This window comes from Pelodiscus sinensis, chromosome 31 (assembly GCF_052426305.1).
Source record: "Pelodiscus sinensis isolate ZL-2025 chromosome 31, ASM5242630v1, whole genome shotgun sequence".
NCBI classification, from domain to species: Eukaryota; Metazoa; Chordata; order Testudines; family Trionychidae; genus Pelodiscus; species Pelodiscus sinensis.
The window spans coordinates 1,117,892-1,142,880 of NC_143082.1; the positions used below are offsets into that span (position 1 = coordinate 1,117,892).

Sequence of the window (24,989 nt, forward strand, 5' to 3'; positions counted from 1 at the left end):
TTAAGCTTAGTTAAAGAGACTGCTTTGCTAGGTGCTAGCTAATTACTATATTATTATTATTATCCTTCTACTCTAGAGATTTAAGATACTATAATAGGATGGGGATTGTTTTCTCTCTTTAGTGGTCAGAATAGCCTTAGTGTATAACTTTCCCCACCCTTATTGGGAAGCCCTGCAGAAGGTTGTGTCCCTCACCAATACAAGTGACTGTTGGATATGTGAACAGCTTATCAAAGGCTCTGAAGGCCTTTTACCATTACAGTTTATCCCAACTCCTGCCTCCCTGTGGACCAGACCCCTAAAATTCAGATCCACTGGTAGTCAGTACTCTACAGGAGAGCGGGAGTGGGTAGATGCCCAGAATGATAACACTGTGCCAGAAGTACATAGTCATGGGGGGACAGGCAGATTTGGCGTAAAAATCTGATTGTCTCAGGGATTCCCCTAACTCAAGCATTACATCCACCAGGGACTATGTTTCCATTGTGTTTTGAAAGCAAAATTGGCGCTGGTAAAGATCTGGGGTGGATCCTGGAAAATACCTGCTATGGTAGAGTATGGTTAAATCCAGGAAATGGGCAGCGGATCATTTACCCAGCTGATAAAGAAAACCTCCCTCTAAGATGAGAATTCATCCTAGCAAAAGAAGAAGACCTAAGAATGTCCAGAATAAACTTTGAGTAATACTCCAATAGGAGTATTAAAGGGGGGAATTGTGGGAGAAAAGTCCAATAACTCCAACTGTGTCTAAGGGGGGACTGTGCAGGGAATCAAAACTCTCTAAAAGAAAACTGCTGTCAGGGTTAAAAGTTTTCCAGGCCTCTCTCCCTGTAACAGAGAGAAATCATCTTAACTCTGATCAAGACCCTTGCAAGGCCTCCTAGCTCAACTTTATGGAGACTCCTGGGCTGTGTCTCGACTGGCAAGTTTTTCCACAAAATTAGCTGCTTTTGCGGAAAAACTTGCCAGCTGTCTACACTGGCCGCTTGAATTTCCACAAGAACACTGACGATCTCATGTAAGATTGTCAGTGTTCTTGTGGAAATACTGTGCTGCTCCTGTTCAGGCAAAAGCCCTCTGGCACAAATCATTTGCGCAAGAGGGCCAGTGTAGACAGCTTAGGACTGTTTTGCGCAAAAAAGCCCCGATGGCTAAAACGGCGATTGGGACTTTTTTGCGCAAAACCGTGTCTAGATTGGCCACGGATGCTTTTCCGCAAAAAGAGCTTTTGTGGAAAAGCGTCCTGCCAATCTAGACGCTCTGTTCCGAAAATGCTTTTAACAGAAAACTTTTCCGTTAAAAGCATTTCCGGAAAATCATGCCAGTGTAGACGTAGTCCTGGGCTGTCACAATTTGTCATGTAAACTCTTATCTTGGTCACAGTTTGCCTGGTAGACTCCTCACTCAGGTTCTCATGTGCCTTTGTTCTGTGAAACTGACTTCTAGCACTTCTGGTGTGAACAGAAACGGCTCAGAGTGCTTCTGCTGAGACTTTGATATGGTCAAGAAAGCAATCAACAACTAAACTGTCTGAGCATACTGTACAAAGGACCCTGAACCTGTCTCTCAGGGCTGCTGCTGCTCTCACACTGGTAGCTGGCAGCCTGCCTGCATAAAGTTTTCCTTCTAGGTTTCTCTCCTGCCTCGCCGCTTTGACCTCCAGCCTTGGACCCTTCTGGGGACTCTGTACCCCAGGGGAGAGAGATTTCCCCAACAGTCTGCACTCCGGGGACCGGCGGGAATGGCCTACGCCCGACTCCTGAAGGCAGACGGGTGGGGCTGTGCAGAGAGGGGGGTCTGGCCCTGGGGAATGTGACCAAGGCCCAGCTGGAAGAGAATGATTGTTCCAGGGGCCTGGATCCTGTCCCAGTGGGGAGCAGCCAGACACCCTGGGAGCATCTCAGGCTCTCAGATGGGAGAGAGGGCTGGGGTCTGCCAGCCAGACATGGTGCCCACCGGGCCACACTCTACCAGCAACGGTTCGTCCAGGGCGGGGTCCCTCCCGGCCGTACTGTGATGGCAGGAGATCGAGCTGCGGCTAAAGGAACTGGAGTCACAAGAGAAGGAGCGGCAGGACCGTAGGGAGGAGCGCCAGGACCGAGAGAGGCAGCGGCAGCGTGAGCTGGCCATGGCGGAGCGGAGGAGCCGAGGGGCCCCGGCTGCGGTGAGTGGGGAGGACCCCAGGGGGTCTGGGGCGGCCAGACACTTGGAGAGGCTCGTGCTGGCCCAATGTAGATGTGGGGGACATGGACGGTTCCTCAGCTCATTTGAGCAGGCCTGTGAGTTACACCTGGCCCCCCCCAGCGGACTGGCTCCAGCCGCTCACCCCCTTGCAGGATCAGGGGGCCGCAGGGGGGCTCAACCAGCTGGAGGATCTGCAGCCGGGGGACTACGAAGGGGTCAAACAGGCCCTGCTGCTCAAGTCCGGGCTGACCCGAGACGTGCAGGAAGAAGTTCTGGGGGATGCAGAAGGAGCCAGGGGAGACCTACGTGGATCGGGCCTCTCGCCTGGCGAGTTACTGCCGCGTTGGGGTGCTCAGGGTGTGGGCCCAGACCGCAGAGGACCTGGTGTGACGGCGCGTCGGATTCCCCCCGACTCTGCACCCCCGGAGCAGCCACAACTGGCTCCACCGGCCCGTGGAACAGGGGGGTTTATTGCTGCTCCAGGGCACAGGAGTGAGGCCAGGCAGCCCCAGACCCCTCGGGGTGGGGTCCATCCCCCCCAGCCCTCAGCACCCAGCTTAGTCTGTTCCCTTCGTGTTTCCCAGCCAGACCCTGCCTTGCCCCCAGGCCGTTCCCGCCTCCCCCCCTTTGTCTCTCCCCGGGGAGGAGCCTCGTTCTCTGCCCAGGTGGCCGAGGTGTCTGGGCCAATGCACAGGTGGGGGAGTCGGTGGGAATCCCAGCCCAGCGCAGGGGGACCCGGGTCCCAGAGCAGACAGCCCCCCCCACGTCACACCTGCTCAAGCTGATGATGCCGGAGCAGGTCTATGGAGCGTGCCTGGCCAGCCTGAGGCCGTGGCTCAAGGACCGGGGGCCCCCAGGAGGCTGGCGGACGAGTTCACGGCGAGCCGGGCCGGGGCTGGGAGGGAGTCCCGGAGAGAGAGGGAACCGCGCAGAGACCGGCTCTCGGCTGAGCGACGGAGAGAGGCACCCACAGGGCGAGCCCAAGCCCCAGGGGCAGCCGTCCGCCCCCCAGACAGACAGCCAGGGCCTGAGAGGCCACGAGAGGGCTCAGTGCCCCAGGCACCAGGGCAGGCCCCAGGGTCAACGGGGTGGGGCCGGAGGAGCAGGCTGCCCCGGGCACAGGGGCTGGCAGGTCACTCTCAGCCCAGCGGGGAGAGGCTGCTCAGGCCGGCTCCCCTGGGAGGTCCGACCCTCGGGAGGCGGGTTTCTCCGTGTACCGGCTGGGGGAGGGCGGCCCCTGTGGAGCGAGAGCCTCGTGCCCTGGCAGGGCGGTGACGGGCCACTGGGACACGGGGCGGAGGTGACGCTGGCCCGGCCCGAGGTCATGGCCCCAGACCTCATGGTGCCCAACACCAGATGACCCTGAGGGGCATAAACAAGACCCGTAGCCCGGGTGCATCTGAAATGGGGGGCCAAGGAGGCCCCAGGGAAGTGGGGGTCACCAGCACTTGCTGATGGGGAGAGACCTAGAGGAGTGGCCAGACGGACCCCACAGGGCCCTGGTCACCTCCCATAGCCAGAGCCAGCGAGGGGCTGGTGACCCTGACCCAGGGGAGGGCTCCCTGCAGGGGCTCAGGGCCCGGCCCCATCCCAGCAGACACAGGGCTAGTGGGGGAACAGGTCCCTGTCCCTGCTCCAGCTGCAGACTTCCAGGCGGAGGTGCAGGCGGATCCCCCCTTGCAGGTGCCGAGGGACCGGACTGGCCTGGGCACCGCTCAGCCCCTGGGAAGGCGGCCAGGAGAGGTCCCTGTGGGAGGGGGGATTCCTGTGCCGGGAATGGCAGGTGGGGGGATGGGGGCTCCAGGGGCAGCTGGCGGTTCCCCAAAGGTATCGCCCCAGGCTGCTGCACCTGGCCCACGACGTCCCATTGGCGGGGCACCAGGGGATCCGGCGCCCCCGGCTGAGGCTGCTCCGGCGCGTCTCCTGGCCGGGGGCATTTGCGCCGTGCAGCGGGACTGCCGGGCCTGTGACCCCTGCCAGAGGGGCGGGAGGCCCGAGACGGGGGGCGGGGGGGAAGCTGCCTGAGGCGCCGGCCCCTCGTCGAGGAGCGGTTCTGGGCAGGCAGCAATAGAGACGGTGGGGCCGGTCGGCCGGGCGACCCGGGAGCCGTGGATACGGCCGCCCACTGCCCCGGGGCCGGGGCCCTGCCCTCTAGCGAGCAGACACGGGGGCAGACGCGCTGCTGGCCCTGTTCAGCGGGGGGGTTCCCCAGGAGTCCTCAGGGACCAGGGACCCCACTTCATGTCGGCCCCGCCCCGGGGCTTGTGGGAGACGCACGGGGCCCGGCTCCCCTGCACCCCAGCGTAGGGCGCCCGGCCCAGCGGGCGGGTGGGGAGGTTCCCGGGGACCCCGGAGCAGATGCTGGAGGCCTTTAAGCACCAGCACCCGCAGGACTGGGACGAGTCGCTGACCCCTGCTGTCATGGGAGGGAGAAGCCGTCGCGCCATTGGCAAGGGGCAGCCGACAGGCCAGAATTAGGGGAGGCTTCAGCTGCACTTGGGCCGGACCAACCGACCTTGTCTAGTTTCTCGACAAATTTGTCGACACTATTTTCTTTTCAACCATCTCACACCCTGTGGGTGAGCCAGGCGGCCGCCCGGGGCCACCAATTGCCTGGGCCCGGCCTTGTGGTTAGAGCGGGGGGGGCTGGGCTGAGCTCGGACTGGCGCGGAGCAGCAGGAAATGTCTCATTGGGGGCAGGGCTTCCTTCCCCAGTGGGTCTCAGAGCAGGGACGGGGCTCGGTGGAGACCAGATACCGCGCCAGATGGGCTGAGCCTGTCTCTGCATTCCCAGGCCCAGCCACGCACTCGGCGCCTCCGCAGGGCCTGGCGGGTGCCGGGCTGGGCTGCCAGGGGCTCCGGGAAGGAAGCCTGAGCCCTGCTCTCTCCGTCCCCTCCTCAGCCATGAGTCCCCGGCGGATCCAGTGTCACTCGCCCAGGGGCTGCCTGGCGCTGCTGCTTCTCCTGGCGCTGCCCGGTGAGTGCCCCGCACAGCGGCCTGCGCCCGGGAACTGCCGGCGGGATGGGCCACAGGGAGTTATTGGTAATGCAGGTGCCTTCTTACAGCATCCCTGGGTGGGCAGTGGGGCCTAGTGGTTACAGCAGGAGGGGCTGGGCACCAGGAATCCAGGGGCTTCTCTCCGGCTCTGGGAGGGCAGTGGGGCCTAGTGGTTACAGCGGGGGGGGCTGGAAGCCAGGACTCCTGGGGTCTCTCTCTGGCCCAAAAGGGCAGCAGGGCCTAGTAGGAGCGGGAGGCCCCAGCGTGACGGGAGGCTTGGCCGTTTCAGGGTCCGTACAGGGCTCATTCGAGGTGCACATGTCACCGGAAGCCCCCGTGGTGGAGCACGGAGGGTCCCTCTGGATTAACTGCAGCCGCACGTGTAACGACTCTTCTGCCCCGGGGGGCCTGGAGACCTCGCTCAAAAAAAGCATCGAAGAGAGTGGGCCCGGCTGGACGGCCTTTCACCTCACCAACATCACGCAGTGGGCGTCGACCCTTCAGTGCTACGTCGCCTGCCCTGGTGAAAACGTGGCCATCGCATCTGCATCCCTCTCCACTTACCGTACGTGCCGCGGGCTCCCAGCTGCAGGGCCGGGCGGCTCGGGGCCCCGGAGGGTTTCTGGGCAGCGCAGGGTTCGGGACACGGACACCTCGCTGCACAGCTGAGATGGGGCCCCGGCGTGGGCCCAGGCTGGCTGGGAGGGGAGGGGGCAGGGGCCTGGCTGGTCTAGGACCAGGGAACGGGGCTGAGTCCTCTGGCCGCCGTCGGGCGGGACTTGCTGGGTCTCAGTTCAGCTCCCGGAGGGAGCCGCCCACGTCCCAGCCCCCTTAGCGCTCCTGCTTGTGGGGAGCTGCCTGGGGTGCAGCCTGCCCCTTCCGGCAGCCCCCCACTAACCAGCCTTCGGGTCCTTGCTTCCCTGGCTCCAGGGGCGCCGGAGCGGGTGGTGCTGGAGCCGCTGCCCGCGATGGAGCTGGGCCGGGCCTATAACCTGACGTGCCGGGTTCTGAACGTGGCTCCCGTCCGACACCTCAGCGTGACCCTGCTCCGGGGGGGCCGGGCCCTGCACACGGAGACCTTCCGGACCCGCCCCGGGAACGAGCCCGACAGCGTCACCGTGACCCACGAGATCAGCCCTGGGCGCTGGGACCACGGGCAGCAGGTCACCTGCCAGGCGAGCCTGGACCTGGCGCCGCGCGGGCCCCGGCTGCAGAGCAACTCCTCGGCGGCGGAGCTGTGGGTGTACGGTGGGTGCCAGAGCAGGGCCCCGTGGGCCGGTCACGGTGCACGTTGGACTTACAGGGAGAACGCCACATTCACTGATAATGTATCGATATCGATCACCACTGTGTCACGTGCACCTGAGAGCACAGTCGTGCACTCGCACACGTGCACACGCTCGCACGCACACTCTGTCCTGTTACCAATAGTCGCTCCCCTTGACGTCGCTGGCAGCCCCAGGCCCTGTTGCTTGTGGCGCCTCCTTCAGGACGCTGCCCCACTGCCGCCCCATCCGCCTTCTGGGGGGGGGGTGAATTTGCTTCCCAAGAAACTGCCTCCCCCGACTCTCCGGGCCACCGATACTCAGACCCTCTCAGGGGCCCCCCTGGCTGGCCTGAGCGCCCCGGGGTCGGGGCCTGTCCCTCTTCACCTGCTGGGAGGTGTCTGCCTGTCGCCCCTCCCCTCGCTCCCCCACCAGCCCCGCTCTCCAAGGGGATCTCTCCTTCTTCCTCCTCCTTCCCCGCGGGCCCACCCTCCCCTCGCAGGCCGTACCACAGTCCCTGGGATGGTTGGGAAATCGACCCAGCGCCCGGCGCAGATGGGTCATTCAGAGGTGTCTGCACCCCGGGCCCCGGCGCCTGAGACCAGCCAGCTGGAGGAAGGCTCCTTGGCCCCATTTTACAGATGGGGAAGCTGAGGCCAGCTGGGGACTGGCGCAGGCCCAGGCTCCCAGGGGTGCCCTGGCAGAGGCTGATTGATTTTGGGGCACCCAGTGCTGTGGCTGGGGAGGGCCTGTCCTTGGCACAGCCCCAGAGCGGGCAGAGGGGGCCCCGTGGCACTGGGCACCGTAACCACCCCCCTCACTTGCAGACAAGCCCCGGCTGGACGACTCCAGCTGCCCCGGGAACCGGACGTGGGCGGCGGGGACGGAGCAAACCTTGTCCTGCGCGGCGCTGGGGAACCCCCCACCGGACGTGGCGTGCACGAAGGACGGGCGGCAGGTCAGCACCACGGCGCCGCGGCGGGTCGGGAGCGAGGACGCCGGGACCTACGTGTGTGAAGCCTCCAACGCGTTCGGCAGGGCCCGCCGGGAGGTGACCGTCCACGTGGAGCGTAAGTGGCCTTGGCTGGGCACTCTGCAAAGGCCCCTCTGGGGTTAGGAGCAAAGTGGAGGTAAAATCCCACTGACAGCCCATGGGATTTAGGAGCCCACATTACTGAAGGCTCCGTCCGTGTTAATTGGGTGCAACACAACAGAATGCCGGCCGGGATCAGGGTCCCGCCCAAAGACTGGAAGGGGAAACTGAGGCACAGAGCAGCTGGGTGGTTTCCCGGAGGCCAGAACTCAGGGGAATAGAACCCAGGTGTCCTGCGCCCCAGGCCACTATCCACAGCTCTAGCCACTAGGCTCCCCCACCGCATAGCCCTCCTGTCTGCCCCCTTCTTCCTTAACAGATCCTAAGCCCAACTACCTGCTGTGGGTCCGCCTGTCCCTGGGTTTGTGCATTGCCTTGGTGTTGGGCGTGGCCTGCCTGTACTACTGCGCCCACAAGATCCGCAAGCACCAGCTCAACACGGCCGCAGAGAACGCGCCCGACCCGGAGTCCAGCGTCTAGGCCTGGCCAGGACCTGCAGCCCCAGACTCCTGCCTGCTGCCTGCCCCGGGAGCGCCCAGTGACCCCTGGGTGCCGCCTGGAGGTCCCGGCCCTGCTGTGCACAGTCTGCGGAGGGCAGTGGGCGGCGCGTGAGGGGCAGACCCCCGGGGCCGGACTCCCCCACGCCTGGCCGGAGGGACGCGCTGCGGAAGCAGGTGTCTGGGCGACCCCGTCCCGGCGGCAGCGCCTGCAACACTCGACTCGGGGGGGGGGGGGGGCGTTTTTAAGGGGCGACTCCCAGCGCGTTGGCGCGGCCCAGCCCCACCCAGCCCTGCCTGCCCGGCGCCAGGCCCAGGGGCCCCCGGTCAAACCGGGTCAACACCGACAAGCTGGACAGCGGCTCGCCGGGCCCTTTCTCTGCTCTGCTGGACCCCAGAGCCTGGGCCCCCCCGGCAGCTCGGGGCAGCCTCGGCTTCCAGGGCTCCTGTCCTGCAGGGCAAGGCAGGGTCCGCTCTCCGTATCTCACAACCCGGCCGGGGCATGTCGCTGGCCATTGCGGATGCCAGAGCCCCCAGTTCAGGGTGCCCACAGCTCGGTTTGTGTTACTGCGGGTGGTGCGCGTCCGCACATACCTCAGTGCACTTGACAAAATTTATTCTGCTTGTAAATTTCTAGTTGAAATGGCAAGAAACTGTTTTTTCTTTGTGATCCTGTCTAGTATCTCTTTTGTGGGCATTGATCCTTTGGCGAAGTGTCTGAGACGTCTGTCCAATGTACATAGCAGACGGACACTTTCGGCACATGATAGCATAGATTATATTTCTGGATGCGCAGGATCCATTATTAGACCTAACCAAGTGAGTTATAAGATCAAGAACACATATTCCTGCGCATCCAGAAATATAATTTATGCTATCATGTGCCGAAAGTGTCCGTCTGCTTTGTACACTTGTCCGACGTCTCAGACACTTCGCCAAAGGATCAATGCCCACAAAACAGATACTAGACAGGATCACAAAGAAAACAGTTTCTTGCCATTTCAACCAGAAAGGACACTGTCTCAAGGACTTGACTACCCGCATCCTGCTTCAAAGGCCTTTTCAGACCACACTTGAAAGAGAATCCTCTGAACTGTCATTCATGCTGAAATTCGACACTTAACGCTTAGGGTTAAACAAAGACATTAATTATCATACCCATTACAAAGATAGCTTCCCCAATTATCACCTCTAATATCATTAGCTCACAGACATTTACCTTCCCCCCCCCCCCCCCCCGCATCCTCCTTCTGTTCTGAAATTTGATTTGTCCTTTTCACATATTCATTTTTTTTTAATTGTATCCTTTGGTATCTATGGTTGTGACAATTTTCTTCCACTATTTGATCTGAGGAAGTGGGTCTGGCCCACGGAAGCTCATCACCTATTAAACCATCTTGTTAGTCTTTAAAGTGCTACATAGTCCTGTGTTTTGTCCCATATAAAGAGAGGCTAAAGAGACTGGGACTTTTCAGCTCAGAAAAGAGGAGACTGAGGGGGGATATGATAGAGGTCTATAAAAGCATGAGTGGGGTGGAGAGGGTGCATAAAGAAAAGTTCTTCATTAGTTCCCATAAAAGAAGGACTAGAGGACACCAAATGAAAGGAATGGGTAGCAGGCTTCAAACTAATAAAAGAAAGTTCTTCTTCACAAAGCAAATAGTCAACCTGTGGAACTCCTTGCTGCAGGAGGCTGTGAAGGCTAGAACTAGAACAGAGTTTAAAGAGAAGTTAGATAACGTCATGGAGGTTGGGTCCATGGAGTGATATTAGCCAGGGGGTAGGAATGGTGTCCCTGGCCTCTGTTTGTGGAAGGCTGGAGAGGGATGGCAGGAGACAAATGGCTTGGTCATTGTCTTCTGTCCATGCCCTCTGGGGCACCTGGTGTTGGCCGCTGTCGGCAGACAGGCTACTGGGCTAGATGGACCTTTGGTCTGACCCAGGACGGCCATTGTAAGCTCAGGGCTCAGGGTCGGGGGTCTCACTGGACCAACTTGATTTTCATGCAAACCTGCTCCTGGGTGGCCAGGCTGGCAGCTCTCCTGCCCTAGACGGCCACTTTCCTGTGCCTAGTGCGGAGATTGTGGATGTTGGAGGCCTCCCCCCAAACCTGGACAAGGTCCACGATCTCCGCACTAGACCAGGCAGGCGCCCGCCTCTTACAGCCCTGGGCAGGCTCCTGGGAGCCGCCAGCCTGGTCCTGGGAAGAGGGGGAGGGCTGGGTGACAGCGGGTGACTGGCTCGAGCCGTGCCATGTGCAGGGTCTGCTGGCTGGGTGCTGGCAGGCTTGCACCTGGCACGGGCACTGTAGCCAGACCGTGGCCCTTTAAGGGCTCCAGGGCCGGGAGGGGGGCAGACGAGTTTCCCTGGTGGTGCCCAGAGTGGCCACCAGGGCAAGCTGGGGAGGGTTAGCCTCCCACTAGTTCGAATTAAGGGGCTACACAGCCCTTAATTCGAACTAGGCGTTAGTCCTCGTGGAATGAGGTTTATTTACCTAGTTCGAATTAAGTTCGAACTAGCGGTTTGCATGTGTAGCGCCTAGCAAAGTTAATTCGAACTAACGTCTGTTCATTCGAGTTAACTTTGTAGTTAGACACCCTCAGAGACGAGCGGGAGGGGAAGGTCTCCCCGGAGGGTGAGCCGGTCGTGGAATACGTTCTGACATTCTAGGAAAGACTTGCCGAGCTCATGGGCCTGGCCAGAGAGAACCTGAGCAGGGCCCAGAGGAAGCAGAAGGTCTGGTACGACCGCAATGCCCGGGCCCGCGCCTACGCTACTGGGGACCAGGTGATGGTCCTGATCCCCGTGCGGAAGAACAAGCTGCAAGCCGCCTGGGACGGCCCCTTCAAGGTGGTTCAGCAGCTGAACGAGGTGAACTACGTGGTGGAGCTGACGGGCCGGACGCGCGGCCAGCGGGTATATCATGTTAACATGATGAAGCCGTACTGGGACAGGGAGAACTTGGTGCTGGCCGTGTGTAAGCCCTGGGAGGAGCAGGGGGAGGATCCCCTGGTGGGCCTGTTCCCTGGGACCGGAGAGGACTCTTCGCTGGAGTCAATTTCCCTCTCGGACCAGCTCACCCCGGCCCAGCAGGCCGAGATCCGGGAGGTGCTGCGCTCCCGCCAGCAGCTGTTCTCCAACAAGCCGGGTCTCACCAACCTGGCTGTCCACCGGGTGCAGACGGGCACTCACCCCCCGGTGCGCTGCTCCCCTTTCAGGGTCACAGGGAAAACAGCCCAGGACCTGGAGAGAGAGGTCCAGGACATGTTGGCCCTGGGGGTGATCCAGCCGCCCTCCAGCCCCTGGGCCTCTCCCGTGGTTCGCACGGCCCAGCCGGGGGGCAGACCTGCCCTGACCGGTTCTGACTGGGGGGAGGTTGGAACAAAGGAAGGACGTGGCGGGAGGAAGAGTGAGTCTGGGGCGGGAAACATGATGGAGACAGCCGGGGGGGGGGGCTGGAGACCAGGGCCTCAGGCACCCGCCTTAAGAGGTCCGGGGCGTCCTGCCCCCCTCCTGTTGCCACATCACGTCTGTGCCGGGCTGTTCTGGACACGCCCTGAGCCCCGCTCTGCTCTGCGGGTGGGTGGCGACTGCTCTGGCCGCTCCGGGGGTGCAGGATCTGGGGACCCCGACGCGCTGTCACAGGAGGAGCCAGGGGACCCCGGAGCAGATGCTGGAGGCCTTTAAGCACCAGCACCCGCAGGACTGGGACGAGTCGCTGCCCCCCGCAGTCATGGGAGGGAGAAGCCGTTGGTGCCATTGTCAAGGCCCGGCCTTGTGGTTAGAGCGGGGGGGGGGCTGGGCTGAGCTCTAACTGGCGCAGATCAGCAGGAAATGTCTCATGGGGGGCAGGGCTCCCTCACTTCCTCCCGCAGTGGGTCTCAGAGCAGGGACGGGGCTCGGTGGAGACCAGATACCGCGCCAGATGGGCTCAGGGCTGAGCCTGTCTCTGCGTTCCCAGGCCCAGCCACGCACTCCGCGCCTCCCCAGGGCCTGGCGGGTGCCGGGCTGGGCTGCCAGGGGCTCCGGGAAGGAAGCCTGAGCCCTGCTCTCTCCGTCCCCTCCTCAGCCATGAGTCCCCGGCGGATCCAGTGTCACTCGCCCAGGGGCTGCCTGGCGCTGCTGCTTCTCCTGGCGCTGCCCGGTGAGTGCCCCGCACAGCGGCCTGCGCCCGGGAACTGCCGGCGGGATGGGCCACAGGGAGTTATTGGTAATGCAGGTGCCTTCTTACAGCATCCCTGGGCGGGCAGTGGGGCCTAGTGGTTACAGCAGGTGGGGCTGGGTGCCAGGACTCCGGGGGCTTCTCTCCGGCCCTGGGAGGGCAGTGAGGCCTAGTGGTTACAGCGGGGGGCTGGGCGCCAGGACTCCAGGGGTCTCTCTCCGGCCCTGGGAGGGCAGTGGGGCCTAGTGGTTACAGCAGGGGGGCTGGAAGCCAGGACTCCGGGGGTCTTTCTTCAGCCCTGGGAGGGCACCAGGGCCTAGTAGGAGCGGGAGGCCCCAGTGTGACGGGCGGCTTGGCCATTTCAGGGGCTGCGCAGGGCTCGTTCGAGGTGCATGTGTCACCGGAAGCCCCCGTGGTGGAGCACGGAGGGTCCCTCTGGATTAACTGCAGCCACACGTGTAACGACTCTTCTGCCCCGGGGGGCCTGGAGACCTCGCTCACAAAAAGCATCAAAGAACGTGGGCCCGGCTGGATGGCCTTTCACCTCACCAACATCGAGCAGTGGAACCCGACCCTTCAGTGCCACTTCACCTGCCCTGGTGAAAACGTGGCCGTCACATCTACAAACCTCTCCACTTACCGTACGTGCCGCGGGCTCCCAGCTGCAGGGCCGGGCGGCTCGGGGTCTCGGAGGGTTTCTGGGCAGCGCAGGGTTCGGGACACGGACACCTCGCTGCACAGCTGAGATGGGGCCCCGGCGTGGGACCAGGCTGGCTGGGAGGGGAGGGGGCAGGGGCCTGGCCGGTCTAGGAGCAGGGAACGGGGCTGAGTCCTCTGGCCGCCGTCGGGCGGGACGAGTTGCTGGGTCTCAGTCCAGCTCCCGGAGGGAGCCGCCCACGTCCCAGCCCCCTTAGCGCTCCTGCTTGTGGGGAGCTGCCTGGGGCGCAGCCTGCCCCTTCCGGCAGCCCCCCACTAACCAGCCTTCGGGTCCTTGCTTCCCTGGCTCCAGGGGCGCCGGAGCGGGTGGTGCTGGAGCCGCTGCCCGCGATGGAGCTGGGCCGGGCCTATAACCTGACGTGCCGGGTTCTGAACGTGGCTCCCGTCCGACACCTCAGCGTGACCCTGCTCCGGGGGGGCCGGGCCCTGCACACGGAGACCTTCCGGACCCGCCCCGGGAACGAGCCCGACAGCGTCACCGTGACCCACGAGATCAGCCCTGGGCGCTGGGACCACGGGCAGCAGGTCACCTGCCAGGCGAGCCTGGACCTGGCGCCGCGCGGGCCCCGGCTGCAGAGCAACTCCTCGGCGGCGGAGCTGCGGGTGTACGGTGGGTCCCCCGCCCGGGCCCCCCACCCCTCCCCCGCTTGGATTCGGCCCTGTACCCTCCTCACCGGCTCTGTCCTGGCCCCACATCCCCTCCCTGGGTGCTGGAGGCTCAGGGACTCGCGGCCGTGGCCTGCCCCTGTCCCCCAAGCGCCAGGCTCCCACAGGCTTGGTCTGACTGCCCAGGGCTCTGCACCCCCACAGCGGTGTCCAGCCCCCAGGCAGGCTGCCGCCCTGAGCCCACGGGTGGCCCCTGCCCGGTATGGTGCCCGGGGCTGGTTCTCGTCCGGGCTGTCGGTGTGCGTGGTCTCCGGGAGAAAACCCGACACGCAAAAGGCATTTTCTGTGTTTCCGGGAGAGGCGGCGGTGGGGGCACACTTCCCCGGCCCTGTTTGGCTGGGGGGGCAGCACCCAGCTCCCACCCTGGCCTTGGAGTACGCGGGGCGCTTGGGCGGCCACCCAGGAGGGTCCAATGCTGCCCAGCTGATTGGCAGAACGCCCACCGCCGGCAGCCTGTGTTCCTCCTGGTGGTGCACATCTGCACCGGCCTTGGCGCACGGAACAACATTGATGCTGCTCACGGATGGAAATCGTTAGCGGGACCGTTGCCCAGGCCCTGCCCAGAGGGGAGACTTGTTCACACTGCCAACCCCCGGGGTGGGGGCCAGGCTGAGCCCAGAGGGAGGGTCCCTGTGGGTCTGCAGCACAGATTTCCCCGCAGTGTCCTGGGGGGCAGGTTCCTGCCTCCCCATGGGGGGGGGGGGTTCTTCCCCTTTTCACTTTCCCTCCCCACACCTCTTCCCCGTGGGGCTAGGACTGGTTGGAGAGAATCCGGGCACCGTGGGCTCGGGCTGCTCCTGGCTGGGGCTCTGACAGCAGCCGGGTGCCGAGGGGCCAGGCAGTAACTGGGGGCATGGATGGGCTGCAGGGGTGCGGTTTGGGGCCAGAGCTGGGGGTGGGGGAGGGGAGGTGTGGTTTGGGGACAGATCTGGGGAGGGGCAGAGACACCAGACGGGCGGAGCGACGGGGGGGGGCAGAGACACCAGGCGGGCGGAGCGACGGGGGGGGGGGCAGAGACACCAGGCGGGCGGAGCGACGGGGGGGGGCAGAGACACCAAACGGGCGGAGCGACGGGGGGGGGCAGAGACACCAGACGGGCGGAGCGACGGGGGGGGAGCAGAGACACCAGACGGGCGGAGCGACGGGGGGGGCAGAGACACCAGACGGGCGGAGCGACGGGGGGGGCAGAGACACCAGACAGGCGGAGCGACGGGGGGGGGGGCAGAGACACCAGACGGGCGGAGCGACGGGGGGGGCAGAGACACCAGACGGGCGGAGCGACGGGGGGGGCAGAGACACCAGACGGGCGGAGCGACGGGGGGGGGCAGAGACACCAGACGGGCGGAGCGACGGGGGGGGGCAGAGACACCAGACGGGCGGAGCGACGGGGGGGGGCAGAGACACCAGACGGGCGGAGCGACGGGGGGGGCAGAGACACCAGACGGGCGGAGCGACGGGGGGGGCAGAGACACCAGACGGGCGGAGCGACGGGGGGGGGAGAGACACCAGACGGGCGGAGCGACGGGGGGGGCAGGTCAGTAGCCGGCCCCGGAGCAGAGCGCGTCTCGGCCCCGCTGGCGCCGCAGCCCTGGGCTCCCCGCCGGGGCCCTCACGCCCGCGATGGGTTTCTCGCCCGCTGCAGCTCTCCCCGCGGCGCCCTGGCTGGAGGCCCCCCCGCACGTGGAGGAGGGCGCCGAGGCGAGCGCCCGCTGTGGGGTGGCCGGGATCTTCCCCGCGGCCGAGGCCCGGCTCAGCCTGACCTTGGGGGGCGAGCGGCTGGACCCCCCCCTCAGCACGTCAGGGGACGCGGCCAGCGCCCAGGCCCCGCTCCCGTTCCCGGCCCCGGGGGGGTATGAGCTGAACTGCACCGTGGCCGTGGGGCCCCTGTCCCGATCCGCAGCGCGGCGCGTCCTGCTGTACCGTGAGTGCCGGGGCTCCGGGGGGGTCTCTGGCGGGGGGGGCAGAGCCTGGGCAGGGCTCCCCGGGCCGGGCTCCCGCGGGGGCGGGTTTCACTTCACGCCGGTCCCTGCCCTGGACTTTCCCTCTGAGCGTTCGGGCTGAAACTCCCACCAGGCCCAGGGGAACTCGGCCCCGGATTCCCCCCCCCCAGCCCTCTGGGGAATGGAGGGGAGCCCCATGCCCAGCCCGAGCCTCGCCAGCGATTCCTGCCCCGCCCCCATGTCGGCGCCAGAGGCCATCACCCCCCCCCACGGGGCAGGAGTCACTTTGCCCACGGCCCCGCTGGTGAGAGGCAGGTTTGCACCCTGAGCACGGAGGTGGCGCTGCCCAAGGACAGAGCCTGGGCCCAGGAGCTGGAGGGGCGGGCGGGGGCACCGTGGGGATTTAGGTACCAGGCCAGGAGTGGAGGAATTTGGGCTCAGGTCCCCTGGGGAATTTCGGTGCCTAACTCCCCTGGGACGTGGGCCTAGTGCCCTGTGGGTGTGGGCAGTAACGGCCAGGTGTGTCCGGAGCCCCGTCTGGCGGGTGCAGCGCGCCCTGGCCCCCAGCAACGCAGCCCGTGGGGGGCAGCCAGGCCGCACACAGCTCTGACCTGGTCCATGCAGGTCTCCCCCAGCCCCTCCTGGAGATCAGCGAGACCCAGACCCTCGCGGGCAGCAACGTGACTCTTACCTGCCACTCTGCGATGGAGCCCCCGCGCGCCCTGCTCACGCTCCGAGACCCCGTGAGAGTCCTGGCCTCCGGCACCGAGCCCCTCGGGCACGTCTGGCTCACGGCTCATGAGCAGGACAACGGGCGGGAGTTCACGTGCGAAGCAAGGCCGGCCCCAGACAGCACCAACGTGAAAAGCACAGTGGCCAGGCTCAGCGTCGTCTGTGAGTAGAGAGCGGCCCGGCTCGGGGAGGTGCGGCCCAACCCCGGCCCAGGGCAGGGCCCCGTGGGCCGGTCACGGTGCACGTTGGACTTACAGGGAGAACGCCGCATTCACTGATAATGTATCGATATCGATATCGATCACCACTGTGGCACGAGCACCATAACCACCCCCCTCACTTGCAGACGGGCCCCGGCTGGACGACTCCGGCTGCCCCAGGAACCGGACGTGGGTGGCGGGGACGGAGCAAACCTTGTCCTGCGCGGCGCTGGGGAACCCCCCACCGGACGTGGCGTGCAAGAAGGACGGGCGGCAGGTCAGCACCACGGCGCCGCGGCGGGTCGGGAGCGAGGACGCCGGGACCTACGTGTGTGAAGCCTCCAACGCGTTCGGCAGGGCCCGCCGGGAGGTGACCGTCCACGTGGAGCGTAAGTGGCCTTGGCTGGGCACTCTGCAAAGGCCCCACTGGGGTTAGGAGCAAAGTGGAGCAAAGTAAAATCCCACTGACAGCCCATGGGATTTAGGAGCCCACTTGCCCCACAGGCTCTAGGGGCCCCATCCGGGATACCAGGCTGCCGTTCCCGGCCTGGCCCTTGATCCCGTCTGGCCCTTGATCCCATCTGGCCGTTCCAGCCATGGGGCCGGTGTCTGCAGGCTCGGCGCCAGCTGTGGGTCCCAGCGTCCCTCCTGCCCCGGAGAGCAGGGCTGGGTCCAGCTTCCTGAGGCCTGGCGGCTTTCGGGCTCCTCCCCGTCCCAACCCCTCCTCGTCTTAATTGGGTGCAACACGACAGAACGCCGGCTGGGATCAGGGCCCCGCCCAGACAAAGACGGGAAAGGGAAACTGAGGCACAGAGCAGCTGAGTGGTTTCCCCGAGGCCAGCACTCAGGGGAATAGAACCCAGGTGTCCTGCGCCCCAGGCCACTGTCCACAGCTCTAGCCACTAGGCTCCCCCACTGCGTGGCCCTCCTCAGTCTGCCCCCTTCTTCCTTAACAGATCCCAAGCCCAACTACCTGCTGTTGGTCCTGCTGCCCGCGGTTTTGGGCATTGCCCTGGCCTTGGCCGTAGCCTACGGCTTGCACTACCGCGCCCACAAGATCCGCACATACCGGCTCAAGCAGCAGCAGCAGCAGCAGCAGCAGCAGCAGCAGCAGGCCGAGGAGGTGAAGCTGAACGGGGCCGCAGAGAACGCGCCCGACCCGGAGTCCAGCGTCTAGGCCTGGCCAGGACCCGCAGCCCCCGGCTCCTGCCTGCTGCCTGCCCCGGGAGCGCCCAGTGACCCCTGGGTGCCGCCTGGAGGTCCCGGCCCTGCTATGCATGGTCTGCGGAGGGCAGTGGGCGGCGCGTGAGGGGCAGACCCCCGAGGCCGGACTCCCCCACGCCTGGCCGGAGGGACGCACTGCGGAAGCAGGTGTCTGGGCGACCCCGTCCCGGCGGCAGCGCCTGCAACACTCGACTCGGGGGGGGGGGGGCGTTTTGAACGGGCGCCTCCCAGCGCGTTGGCACGACCCAGCCCCACCCAGCCCTGCCTGCCCGGCGCCAGGCCCAGGGGCCCCCGGTCAAACCAGGTCGACACCGACAAGCTGGACAGCGGCTCGCTGGGCCCTTTCTCTGCTCTGCTGGACCCCAGAGCCTGGGCCCCCACCCGGCAGCTCGGGGCAGCCTCGGCTTCCAGGGCTCCTGTCCTGCAGGGCAAGGTGTGACGTAGTGGGGGTACTTGCTGGGCTGTGGTGACCCCTGCTGTCTGGAGCAAGACCCAGCAGGGAAAATCTCGCTAGGCAGAGATAAGGCCAAACTTGTCGAACCAGTGGCCAGACACCCCCATGGAGAGGAACAAAGGAAGGTGAATGCTGCCCTGGACTGGGGGGCAGGGCTGCAAGGGAATTTAGTGGTTACTGTGGGAGAGCATGGAGGAGACAGACTAGGGAGAGGAGCTGGAGTTTAGGGGCCCAGTCTCCCCCCAACTCAAGGGGGCCTGAGGCATCCTAGCCCAGTTCTGTGACCAGACTACATCTGTGCTATGCTGTATCCTGGAGAGGCAATAAACTTCCTCTATTCCACTGGCTGGTGCAGTCTGTTTGTGCCATCTCGGGGTGCAGGAGACGGGGAACCCCCAACACGCCGTCACACTGGTGTCAGAAGTGGGATGCACTGCACCCCGTGGATGAAGCTTCCAGCGGTGAGCGACAAGGCGCTGTAGAAGCAAGAGCCCTGGAGCCAGGCGTGCTGGAGACAGAGCGAAGCGGTTCCTGGGAATCGTGGGGCGCTGCAGCACTAGACTGGTGAGTCTGCACCGAGGGGCCCAGCGGGCAGATGGCCTACGCCCGACTCTTGAAGGCAGAGCTGGTGGGGCTGTGCAGAGAGAGAGGCTTGCCGGTGCGGAAAGCAACCAAGGCCCAGCTGATTACCCAGCTGGAAGAGAATGACCAGCCACGGGGCCAGGATCTTGTCCCCAGGGGAAGCAGCCAGACCCCCCCTGAGAGTGTGTCAGGCTCAGAGAGGGGGAGGAGCGCTGGAACCCACCGGAGAGATGAGACAGCGTCTCCCGGGAGGCCTGCAAGCCGTAGCCCATCTAGGGCAGGGGCCAGCCCAGCGGAGCTGCGGCGGCTGGAGATCCAGCTGCGGATGAAGGAATTGGAAGTACAGGACAGAGAGAAGGAACGCCAGGACCGAGAGAAGGACCGCCAGGACCGAGAGAGGCAGCGACAGCATGAGCTGGCCATGGCAGAGCGGAGAACCTGCGGGGCCCCGGCTGCGCCAAGAGTGGATGGGCCCCAGAGTCCCGGGGATGCCAGGCGCTTGGAGAGGCTCGTGGTGGCCCAATTGAAGGACGTGGGCGACATAGACGGGTTCCTCAGCTCCTTTGAGAGGGCCTGTGGGCTGCAACAGGTCCCCCCAGCTGACTGGCTGCAGGAGCTCGTCCCCGCACTGAACCAGGAGGCGGCCGGAGTGCTCAGTCAGCTGGAGGACCTACAGCCAGGGGATTACAACCGAGTCAAGGAGGCCCTGCTGCACAAGTTCGGGCTGACCCCCGAGATGTACAGGAAGAAGTTCCGGGGGGTACAGAAAGGGCCACGGGAGACCTATGTGGACCTGGCCTCCCGCCTGGCGCAATACTGCCGCAAGTGGGTGTCTGGAGTCGGAGCCCAGACCGCAGAGAAGCTGCTCAAGCTGGTCATGATGGAGCAGTTCTATGAAGCGTGCCCACCCAAACTGAGGCTGTGGCTCAAGGACCGGAGACCAGAGAACCCCCAGGAGGCCGGGAGACTGGCGGATGAGTTCACGGAGAGCCGGTCCGGGGGTGAACGGGAGTCCCGGAGAGAAAGAGAATCGCGCAGAGACCGGTTCTCGGCAGAGCAACGGAGAGAGACACCTCCGAGGCGAGCCCCAGGGACCAGGACCAGTCGTCGATACCCCAGAAAACCAGCCAGGGCCCGGGCAGAGCCGACCCGAATGGGCCCACAGAACCTAACTTGCCATCGCTGTGGGCAACGAGGCCACAAGAGGGCTCAATGCACCAGGCGCAAGAACAGGTCCCATGACCTGGGACGTTCCAGGGTTAACTGGCTGGGGCGGGAGGAAGGGCAGGCTGCCCCAGAGGCAGGGGCTGGCAGGCAAACCTCAGCTCAGAGAGAGGGGAAGGATGCTCAGTGCACCTCCCCTGGGAGGTCTGACCCTCGGGAGACAGATTTATCCGTGCACCGGGTGGGGGCGGGGCGGCCCCTACGGAGGGACTGCCTCGTACCCCTGGAGGTGGATGGCAGGAAGGTGACGGGTTTCTGGGACACGGGGGCGGAGGTGACGCTGGCCCGGCCCGACATAGTGGCCCCAGACCGTATGCTACCCGACACTCAGCTGACACTGAGGGGCATAGGCGGCACCCCCTTTGAGGTACCCGTAGCCAGGGTGCATCTGAAATGGGAGGCCAAGGAGGGCCCCAAGGAAGTGGGGGTGCACCCGCACTTGCCCACCGACGTGCTAATGGGGAGTGACCTAGAGGAGTGGCCAGACGGACCCCACAGGACGCTGGTCACCACCCGTAGCCAGAGCAAGCGAGGGGCTTGCGGCCCGGAACTCGAGGAGGTTCCCCAACAGGGGGCCCAGGGCCCCGTCCCAGCAGACCTAGAGTTGGACCTAGGCAGTGGGGGGAACCACGGCCCTGTCCCAGCCCCAGCCGCTGAATTCCAGGCGGAGGTGCGAGCGGATCCCTCCCTGCAGGCCCTGAGGGACCGGGCTGACCTGGGTGCCGCTCAACCCCTAGGAGGAGATTGCCAGGAGAAGTTCCGGTGGGAGAGGGGATTTCTGTACCGGGAATGGCTTTCCCCCGGGGCGGTAGGCAAGTGGGGGCTCCAGCGGCAGCTGGTGGTTCCCCAAAGGTATCGCCGCAAGCTGCTACACCTGGCCCATGACATCCCGTTCTCGGGACACCAGGGGATCCGGCGCACGCGGCTGAGGCTGCTCCAAAACTTCTATTGGCCGGGGATGTTTGCAGCTGTCCAGCGGTACTGCCGGTCCTGCGACTCCTGCCAGCGGGTGGGGAAGGCCCAAGACAGGAAGAAAGCTGCATTGAGACCCCTGCCCATCATAGAGGAGCCTTTCCAGAAGGTGGCGATGGATATTGTGGGGCCCTTCAACAGAGCGACCCGGACAGGGAAGAAATACATCCTGGTGGTGGTGGACTTCGCCACCCGCTACCCCGAGGCCGTGGCCCTGCCCTCCATCGAGGCAGACACGGTGGCAGACGCACTGCTGACCATTTTCAGCAGGGTGGGGTTTCCCCAGGAGGTTCTCACGGACCAGGGATCCAACTTCATGTCGGCCCTGCTCCGGTGCTTGTGGGAGAAGAGTGGGGTGCAACACACCTGGGCCTCGGCGTATCACCCCCAGACCAACGGGTTGGTGGAGAGGTTCAATGGGACTCTGAAGCAGATGCTACGGACCTTTATGCACAAACACCCGCAGGACTGGGACAAGTACCTACCCCACCTGCTGTTTGCGTACAGGGAAGTGCCCCAGGAGTCCACGGGGTTCTCGCCGTTCGAGCTGTTATATGGGAGGCGAGTGAGGGGCCCCCTGGACTTATTGAAAGACGAGTGGGAGGGGAAGGTCTCCCCGGAGGGTGAGCCGGTCGTGGAATACGTCCTGACATTCCGGGAAAGACTTGCCGAGCTCATGGGCCTGGCCAGAGAGAACCTGAGCAGGGCCCAGAGGAAGCAGAAGGTCTGGTACGACCGCAATGCACGGGCCCGCGCCTACGCTACCGGGGACCAGGTGATGGTCCTGATCCCCGTGCGGAAGAACAAGCTGCAAGCCGCCTGGGACGGCCCCTTCAAGGTGGTTAAGCAGCTGAACGAGGTGAACTACGTGGTGGAGCTGACGGGCCGGACGCGCGGCCAGCGGGTATATCATGTTAACATGATGAAGCCGTACTGGGACAGGGAGAACTTGGTGCTGGCCGTGTGTAAGCCCTGGGAGGAGCAGGGGGAGGATCCCCTGGTGGGCCTGTTCCCTGGGACCGGAGAGGACTCTTCGCTGGAGTCAATTTCCCTCTCGGACCAGCTCACCCCGGCCCAGCAGGCCGAGATCCGGGAGGTGCTGCGCTCCCACCAGCAGCTGTTCTCCAACAAGCCGGGTCTTACCAACCTGGCTGTCCACCGGGTGCAGACGGGCACTCACCCCCCGGTGCGCTGCTCCCCATTCAGAGTCACAGGGAAAACAGCCCAGGACCTGGAGAGAGAGGTCCAGGACATGTTGGCCCTGGGGGTGATCCAGCCGTCCTCCAGCCCCTGGGCCTCTCCCGTGGTGCTGGTTCCCAAGAAGGACGGGTCGATCCGGTTCTGCGTGGACTACCGGAAGCTCAACGCCATCACGGTGTCCGACGCCTACCCAATGCCAAGGCCCGACGAGCTCCTGGACAAGCTGGGGGGAGCTCGCTATCTCACCACCCTGGACCTCACCAAGGGCTACTGGCAGGTGCCGCTAGACCAGGAGGCCAGACTGAAGTCGGCTTTCATCACGCCACTGGGGCTCTATGAGTTCCTGGTCCTACCCTTTGGCCTCAAAGGGGCGCCGGCCACCTTCCAGCGCCTGGTGGACCAGCTGCTGCGGGGAATGGAGAACTGTGCCCTAGCGTACATCGATGACATCTGCGTCTTCAGCCAGTCCTGGGAGGACCACGTGGCCCAGGTCAGCCAGGTACTGGATCGGCTGAGGGAGGCTGGGCTGACCGTAAAGGCTGGGAAGTGCAAGGTTGGAATGGCCGAAGTGTCCTACCTGGGCCATAAGGTGGGGAGCGGCTGCTTGAAGCCAGAGCCGGCCAAAGTGGAGGCCATCCGAGACTGGCCTGTGCCCCAGACCAAGAAGCAGGTCCAGGCTTTCATTGGGATGGCGGGGTACTACCGGAGGTTTGTGCCCAACTTCAGCTCCATCGCTGCCCCGATCACAGAGCTGTGCAGGAAGGGGAGGCCCGACAGGGTGGTCTGGACGGAGCAGTGCCAGAGGGCTCTCTGTGCACTGAAGGGAGCCCTGGCCAAGGCCCCAGTGTTGGTAAACCCAGACTTCGACAAGCCCTTTATCGTGTTTACTGACGCCTCGGACACCGGGCTGGGGGCGGTGCTGATGCAGGCGGACGAGAAAGGGGAACGTCACCCCATCGTGTACCTGAGCAGGAAGCTGCTGCCCCGGGAGCGGAGCTACGCGACCGTAGAGAGGGAATGCCTGGCCATGGTGTGGGCCCTGCAAAAGCTGCAGCCGTACCTGTTTGGCCGGCGTTTCACGGTGTTCACCGACCACTGCCCCCTGACCTGGCTGCACCAGATGAAAGGGACAAACGCCAAGCTGCTGCGGTGGAGCCTGCTCCTGCAGGACTACGACATGGAAGTGATCCACGTCAAGGGGAGGCCAACATCATCGCCGACGCGCTGTCCCGTAGCGAGGGGCCCGAACTTCCCCAGGTCACGAGCGGAGTGACCCTGCTCAGTTCGCTCTCGGAGGGGGGAGAACTGTGACGTAGTGGGGGTACTTGCTGGGCTGTGGTGACCCCTGCTGTCTGGAGCAAGACCCAGCAGGGAAAATCTCGCTAGGCAGAGATAAGGCCAAACTTGTCGAACCAGTGGCCAGACACCCCCATGGAGAGGAACAAAGGAAGGTGAATGCTGCCCTGGACTGGGGGGCAGGGCTGCAAGGGAATTTAGTGGTTACTGTGGGAGAGCATGGAGGAGACAGACTAGGGAGAGGAGCTGGAGTTTAGGGGCCCAGTCTCCCCCCAACTCAAGGGGGCCTGAGGCATCCTAGCCCAGTTCTGTGACCAGACTACATCTGTGCTATGCTGTATCCTGGAGAGGCAATAAACTTCCTCTATTCCACTGGCTGGTGCAGTCTGTTTGTGCCATCTCGGGGTGCAGGAGACGGGGAACCCCCAACACGCCGTCACACAAGGCAAGGCCCCCGCTGGCCATTGCGGGCGCCAGAGCCCCCGGTTCAGCAACAGCTGATCACCCGCCAGGCACAAAGGGGGCGGAGCCGGGGCAGGAAAGGGGAGGAGCCGGAGAAGGGGTGGGGTCAGGGAAGGAGTGGAGTGGGGGCTGGGCCTATACCTGCCCCATTGCCATGGGGTAGAATCCCCCCAGCAGTGAGTCCGACACCCCCTGGCAGCTGGCGGAAGGGGCGGGGCGGTGCTAGCCCAGCCCTGCGTCTGGGCGCTGGGCAAACATCGGCCCACGTGCAGGACGCAGCCAGCCCCACGTGCAGGACGCAGCCAGCCCCACGTGCAGGACGCAGCCAGCCCCACGTGCAGGATGCAGCCAGCCCCACGTGCAGGACGCAGCCAGCCCCACGTGCAGGACGCAGCCAGCCCCACGTGCAGGATGCAGCCAGCCCCACGTGCAGGACGCAGCCAGCCCCACGTGCAGGACGCAGCCAGCCCCACGTGCAGGATGCAGCCAGCCCCACGTGCAGGACGCAGCCAGCCCCACAGCCCCTCACTCCTGCCAGCCGGCGCCCCCCCACGCTGCGGGGCCTGGAGCTTTCCCCAGTGCGGGACCGGCCCCGGTTAACCCCGCAGGGAACCTGCGCCCCGGGGCCCAAGGGGCTGACCCGGCTGGTGCAAATAAAGAACGTAAACGGTTTCAGTGCGACCCCCCGGCCTGCCCTGCGGCTCCTGGAGACGCGTCGCGGCCCCGTCGCCTTCCCCGCGGGACGCGGGGCCCCAGCGTGGCCAGAGCACCCGGGGCGCCGGGGGGAGGGGCAGAGGGCCCTGACCCGCCACTCGCTGGGTGACCCCGGGCCGGGCGCAGGGAGCTGGTTCTCAGCAGAGCCGGGCCATGGGGGTAGCACTAGGCGGGTCGCTCGGGTTCATTAAGGGTTGTTAGCTGAGAGCCCACGCGCAGGACCTACCACTGGGCGGGGCAAGAGGAAATCGTGGCGGGTGGCCGCTCAGAAGAGAGTCCAGGGAGGCCCAGCTGGGTAGCAGGGCACCCACAGCTCGGTTTGTGTTACCGCGGGTGGTGCGCGTCCGCACGTACCTCGGTGCACTCGAAAAAATGTATTCTGCTTGTAAATGAAAACATCCCCTGGA

General features: G+C 64.6%; 2 protein-coding genes across 2 annotated transcripts; both read left to right on the forward strand.

The window, feature by feature from the left end:
* The first annotated feature begins 2,148 nt into the window (after window positions 1-2,148).
* On the forward strand, window positions 2,149-24,989 carry LOC102449607 (intercellular adhesion molecule 1-like). The gene is made up of 9 exons (XM_089774681.1): window positions 2,149-2,164; window positions 5,087-5,161; window positions 5,472-5,747; window positions 6,113-6,430; window positions 15,225-15,503; window positions 16,147-16,416; window positions 16,601-16,843; window positions 17,411-18,111; window positions 23,852-24,989. The coding sequence occupies exons 2-8, from the start codon at window positions 5,089-5,091 to the stop codon at window positions 17,629-17,631; spliced, it is 1,680 nt and encodes a 559-aa protein (XP_089630807.1). The 5' UTR covers window positions 2,149-2,164; window positions 5,087-5,088; the 3' UTR covers window positions 17,632-18,111; window positions 23,852-24,989.
* On the forward strand, window positions 8,017-12,701 carry LOC149520903 (uncharacterized). The gene is made up of 2 exons (XM_089774683.1): window positions 8,017-12,181; window positions 12,565-12,701. Exon 1 carries the CDS (start codon window positions 10,726-10,728, stop codon window positions 11,722-11,724), a length of 999 nt encoding a protein of 332 aa, XP_089630809.1. The 5' UTR covers window positions 8,017-10,725; the 3' UTR covers window positions 11,725-12,181; window positions 12,565-12,701.